We start from the raw sequence: 5,887 nt of genomic DNA, 5'->3' as shown, positions 1-5,887 counted from the left end.
GCAAAGGACACACTGACAAAGGAGATTAATCAGAACTGGCTTTGACAAGCACTGTGGCAATGGGACAATTAAAACAGACTTTCAAGGAGGGGAAGAGGAAGGAACTGGGGGGCAGAGAAAATAGTGCAATAATGAATGACTGGAAACCCAAAATCTCTGTAAATGTTCATTAAAACTAATAAAATTTAATTAAAAAAAAAAAGAAGAGCAGCCAGAATGGTCCTTGAAAGCAAGGATGAAAAGACTTCATGTCACATACTTTGGTCATGTTATCAGAAGGAACCAGTTCCTGGGAAAGGACACTGTGCTTGGTGGTAGAGTGCAGAGTCAATGAAAAAGGAAGACTCTCAATGATATGGATTTGCACAGTGACTGCAACAATGGGCTCAATCATAGCAACAATGGTGAGGATGACACAGGATCCAGCAGGGTCTTATTCTGTTGGCCTTAGGATCTCTATGAGCTAAAACCAATTAGACAACAAATAACAACATTCAGTGAAATCTGAATATGCTTAATTTAGCAAAATCACATTTTACTGAACTATTCAGTTGATTTCATTCAACAGAAATTTGTTCTCCTAGGTCTATAAGTTGCAAAAACCCAAACCAACTGCTAATGATTCCAATCCATTGCAATATTTCTTTCATGGAGTTGCTGAAGTTATAAATCTTGATTAGAAGAGACTGACTGTCCCTCTTTCTCCCATGGTGAATTCCATGGAGAATTCCAACCTTAACCCTGATCTTTTGGTTAGCAGTGCAACACAAAAACATGCCATTAGAGTTGCTTTACAAGTTGCAAAGAGCCCAGATATTCCTATTTATACATCTTATTTGTTGATGTGATGAGCTACATCTACAGGAAAGATATAAGGAAAATGGGCTCTAATGTGGTCTGATGGGTTTCTGTGTTGTTTCCAACTATGACAGACAGTGTTTCCTAAACTTCAAGGGTGAGAGGAGTGTGGAGAAAAGTCCAGGTTCTAGCATACTTCAATGAGGTTGGCCCTTTAGATTATTTATTAATTTTCATGGATGATTCTGATGCAATGTTTAAGGACCACTGTACTACAAAATTAACTTCATTTTTCTCTCTCAATCTCCTATTCTCTCTTAAAAAAGAATTAATTTCATCTGATAATGGGTAAGACTCTAGGTATAGTAGTGGATGCTTTAGATGGAGGGAGGTTCTTTTCTTTGGGAACAGGATTGAGTTTACCAAAGAAAGAAAGAAAGATTAATGCCTTTGAACTGCCAAAGCAGCAGTGTTCCAAACTCCAGGTGATGCTCCAGGGGTTTCCTTAGAAGATCTGGTACCTGTAGAATTGATCTTGTGAGTTCTCTGCCTGGCAGTACAACTAGAGCAACTGAGCTAATTTCAAGGTTTTTCACTTAGGTTGTCTTCAATCTGGGGACCACAATGCCACTTGTATATGTCTTCTATTTTGAATGCCTTTGGGGAAAGCAATTAAGTGCCTTTTGATAAATGGACTACTTCTAGGGCTTATTGGGAAGGAGAATCCTATATGCATATGTAGAAGTGGAAGGCCATGCTCTTCAGCACATAACTATTTTTATAGATATAAATGTGACCACAATTAGTGCCACTCAAAAGCTCTATACAAAACCAGCTGCTCTGTGGCACAAGGATGGACAATCTTCTCCCATGCGATTAACTGTCCCTGAAAGCCTGCCAGAGGGTCAGCTATGGGTTGGTTCTGACTCGACAATACACAAGAACAACATAGTCTGCAGCCTTAGTGAGGGCATTCTTGATGATTACTAACTCTATTGCACAAATACAGATCCAACCAATGCAACTGTTTTTATCCAGCAGCCTATCTATCTTCACTCACTCACTTATTGCTGTCAAGTTTGAACCAATTCATAGCTGTTCCTTTAGAGGGGTTTGTTGTTGTTGTTGTTAGGTGCTATCGAGTATGACTCATTGCAATCCTCTGAACAGCTGACCTGAACCCTGCCCTATCCTAAGTCATTCTCATCATCTTTGACACACTAGAACCCACTGCTAAAGTCACCATGTCAATTCATCTCATTGAGGATCTTTCTTTCCTTTGTTGATCCTCCATCTTTCCAAGCATGATGTCACTTTCCAAGGAATAGCCTTGGCCTAGCTACATGTCCAAAGTATGAAAGAAAAAGCTTTGCTATCTTTGCTTCAGAAAAGCACTCTGGCTGCACTTTTCCCAACATACGTCTGTTTGTTCTTTGGCACTCTTCTCCTTATAGGGAGGTTATAGATCTCATGGGAGGAGATTGCCCATCTTTCTCCCAAGAAGATGCTGGTGGATTTGAACCGGAGAGACATCTCTTTTGGGTTAACACCATTAGTACTCCCTATAGTAGGGATAAATGATGATGGTTATAGAAAGGCTTCAGGCCTTTCGGTCATTGGTTTGCTATGAGTAGTGCTCAACTTGATGGCAATCAACAACAACAATAGTAGGAAACTTCTCTAGTACTGTTTTGCAACCACCATAAACATATGGGAAGACAAAATAAATTAAGAGGAAGGTAAGAAAACAAAAATCAAAAGGCAAAGAAGTAAAAGTGAGGAAACACACACACACACACACACACACACGAAGAACCCCAGAAAGGCAAAAAGAAAAGTTATTTTTAAAATTGCCTTTGATCTTTTAGAAATTAGCTGCTATGGCTTTGAGATTAAGGTGATCAAAAGTTAACATGTAAAACAGAATCCACAGTAACTCAGAGAAGCATTTGTAGTATTTGTAATGACAAACACTATAAAGACCCACAAAGCCCTTCTAAGGTAAAAAATGGCAAATAATTCATTTTACTCACAATAAGTTTGTTAGCTGCCTCTTTGATTTTGTCCACTTTGGCTTCAGAGAGCCCTTTAACATTGCACAGGGCTCTTCTCGTTGTCATCTGTATCCCTTTGATGGTACAGATTCCTACTGACTTGAGTTTCTTAATGTCAGCCACATTCTGCCAGTAAAAGAGTGGGCACGGAGTGATAAAATGCCAACCTGAAAGACTCCCATACTAAGTCATGTGCTTTTGTGTCCATCCCTTTCTGCCATGTTGCCAATTTTATACAAGTAACCAGGTGGAACCCACCCACCATGTAGCCAAATGTTCTGGAAATATCTGAGTAGAACATATCCAGCAGGCTGCCAAATGTTCAGGCTGTGCCCTGATTTCCTAAGAATGTTAGTGAGACCATGGCAATGTAACAAGAAATCCAAAAGAAAAGTCTGTTGGTGTAAAACATACCACACATTCACCCACTCAGTTCAGCTCCTTCCCTTCTACAGAACTTCATTACCAATATGTTCTTTTTTTTTTTAAGAAAAAAAAAAAGGAGGTGTTGTGTGGTTTTTTTCCTCCCTCAGCCCTTGGAAGATGCAAATAATGACATTACTAAGGGACCAGAATTTTCTCTTCTTCTTATTTTCTAAAACCAATTCAAGAGATTAAACGTGAGCATTTGAAAAGATGTTAAAAAGTTTTACTACCAACTGCTTGGCACTAAAATGAATCTTGTTTGTTATTCATTTCTGCCAATATCATTCACTCTAATCACTTGACATATAGAACTAAGTTTTCGGTTAATGAAGATGGTAAATATAGATTTAAAAGGGCATGGAGAATGAGTTCAGAGATAGTTTTAAATGCTTCCAATTGGCATGTGGTTCTCAGTTAGGGATGCTTCACCCTCTGGAGATACTTGACAATGTCTGGAAATATTTTTGGTTGCCAGACCTAGAGGGGTACTCTACTAGCATCGAGGAGTGGGTTTTTGTTTTATCTGACCCTCCAGTGGTTTTCAGAGGTAGTAAATCACATGGGACAAGACTGCCTATAATTCTCCTGCGGAGCAGCTGGTGGATTCCTACCGTGTACCTTTGCATTAGTAGTGCAGTTCTTTATTACTAAGCCACCAGAGCTCCTGATGATTGGGCAGAGGCCAGGAATGATGCCCTAAAATGCAAAAGATATCCCTGCTCTCTAACAGCTGAATACCTAGCCCAAAATGTCAACAGGTCAAAGGCTGAGAAACCTTGAGTTGATCAACTTAACACAAGACCCCAAAATACTTACAATTCCATGCTTTTGTAGTAGGTCAATATCTTGAAACAAAGATTCCTAAAGAAGATAAAATATATTGGGGGTTTTTTTCATATCTAATTGTTTCATGTATTTTAAATAAATAATTCAGCAAGATAAATCTCTCCCAAATGTCTCAAATTTTACTTCTATTGCATTGGGAAAATCTGCTCTCCTGGACCTCTCCAGAGTGCTAAGGAACAATGATGTCAGTCTAGAGACTAAGGTGTTCCTGATCCAAGCCATGACCTTTGAAATTACTTACTAGGCATCAGAGAACGGAAAACAAAGTAAGTATAATAGAAGAAAAATACTTTATGTCTTTGGGTTGTGACATTGGTGAAGAGTATTGAATATACCATGGACTGCCAAAAGAACAAACAAGTCTGTCCTAGTAGAGAGGGTGAAACCAAGTTTCTCCATGGAGGCTAGGATTTTGAAGCTCTGTCTCACATACTTTGGGCATGTGGACAGGAGGGAGTGGCCCTTGAAGAAGGACATCACGCTTGGAAAGGTAGAGGGACAGTGCAGGAGAGGAAGACCATAGATAAGACAGACTGACATAATAACCAGGGTAATAGGAATAGGTATGTCATAGACAGTAAGATTGGCTCAGGTTAGGGCAGGATTTATTGTGATTGTACATAGGATTGCTATGAGTTTCAGACAATGCAACAGTACATAACAACACAGAAGGATTGAATGAGGATTGGAAATGTTCTTTCCTAACACACTGTTGCATGTTTAGAAGACATTTCTATACTGAAAGGGCCAGGAAGCTAATACCTTTGTTCTGGTCCCAACCAGAATTCTAAGGTCTTTTTCTAAAGCAGTGGAACTGCATTTAAGCTATTTTGAAATATGCTTGTCAACATGTTACTTCTTCCTCTAGGACCAGGGTGCTATTTGGTACCAGTCCATGGATGACACAAATAGTTAATTAAGCATTCTATTATTAACCAGAGGGCTGGCAGTTCAAACCCACGCAGAGGTACCTCAAAAGTCAGGCTTGGCAATCTGCTTCTGAAAAATCACACACTAGAAACCAGTCTGGAAAACTTCTACCTGCATACATGGTGTGGAGTTGCCATGAACTAGAACTGACTGAATGGTAATTAACAACAACAAAGTATAGGAACTAATATAGCTGTACCAGTTGTTCGGTTACCAAAATAGCTTCCATGTCCTTTGCTAAACTGCTAATCTTAGCATTCCTTCCTGGATGTACCACTGTTACCTATCCTTTTTTTTTTTACATTTTTAAATTCATTCATTGTTGCACATTTTCCTCCCTTTCCTCTCCTCCAGTTGTTACATATATTTAATGTCACCTCTCTCTAAAACTCTTTTCACTGTTTCTAAATATAATTGCTAGCAGAAAGAGAATTTCATTTTCATAGGATGTCTACTTATCAACCAACATTCTAACATACTTCATCATCCTGGAATCCTGGTTCTTCCTGCACAACTTGATCCTCCTTCATTTTGAAAGGAGAACTGCAGAAAAACAAATCTAGAAAAGCAATAAATGATTTAAGAGGTTATTATTTTTTTATCATATGGGGGGAGAACTCTTTTGCCCAAAGGCCTCCTTGATTCCATTTCAAAGTCACCAGGGTAAAAGATGAGAAACATTTTATTTAAAAAGATTGGGTAGGTCTATCTTCTTTATGCTAACCAAGTGACATTATTCCTTTTGTACTGGGGAGAAGAAGAGAGTTGTTTTATTTCATCTTTCTGTCCCTCCCTAACACTGCTCACTTTTTATCATCTTTCTCATTTTCCAT

At 38.8% G+C, this 5,887-nt stretch overlaps 1 protein-coding gene across 2 annotated transcripts in view; it reads right to left on the bottom strand.

The window, feature by feature from the left end:
- The window catches only part of DMC1 (DNA meiotic recombinase 1), a 78,153-nt gene extending 72,517 nt beyond the window's left edge, over nucleotides 1-5,636 (bottom strand). The window contains exons 1-3 of one of the 2 annotated variants that reach the window (XM_006890120.1): nucleotides 5,534-5,636; nucleotides 4,095-4,139; nucleotides 2,832-2,978 (exon numbers count right to left, since the gene is read on the bottom strand). In XM_006890120.1, the coding sequence (XP_006890182.1) occupies nucleotides 2,832-2,978; nucleotides 4,095-4,139; nucleotides 5,534-5,584 (243 nt within the window). In that variant the 5' untranslated portion in view covers nucleotides 5,585-5,636. The remainder of the gene's footprint in view (nucleotides 1-2,831; nucleotides 2,979-4,094; nucleotides 4,140-5,533) is intronic. The other variant, XM_006890119.1, reaches the window with a different exon arrangement.
- Between the last annotated feature and the right edge of the window lie 251 nt (nucleotides 5,637-5,887).

Source organism: Elephantulus edwardii, unplaced genomic scaffold (genome assembly GCF_000299155.1).
Source record: "Elephantulus edwardii isolate Elephantulus edwardi_28Jun2011 unplaced genomic scaffold, EleEdw1.0 scaffold00086, whole genome shotgun sequence".
Taxonomy (NCBI): domain Eukaryota; kingdom Metazoa; phylum Chordata; class Mammalia; order Macroscelidea; family Macroscelididae; genus Elephantulus; species Elephantulus edwardii.
This window is presented reverse-complemented; position numbering and strand designations above follow the sequence as displayed.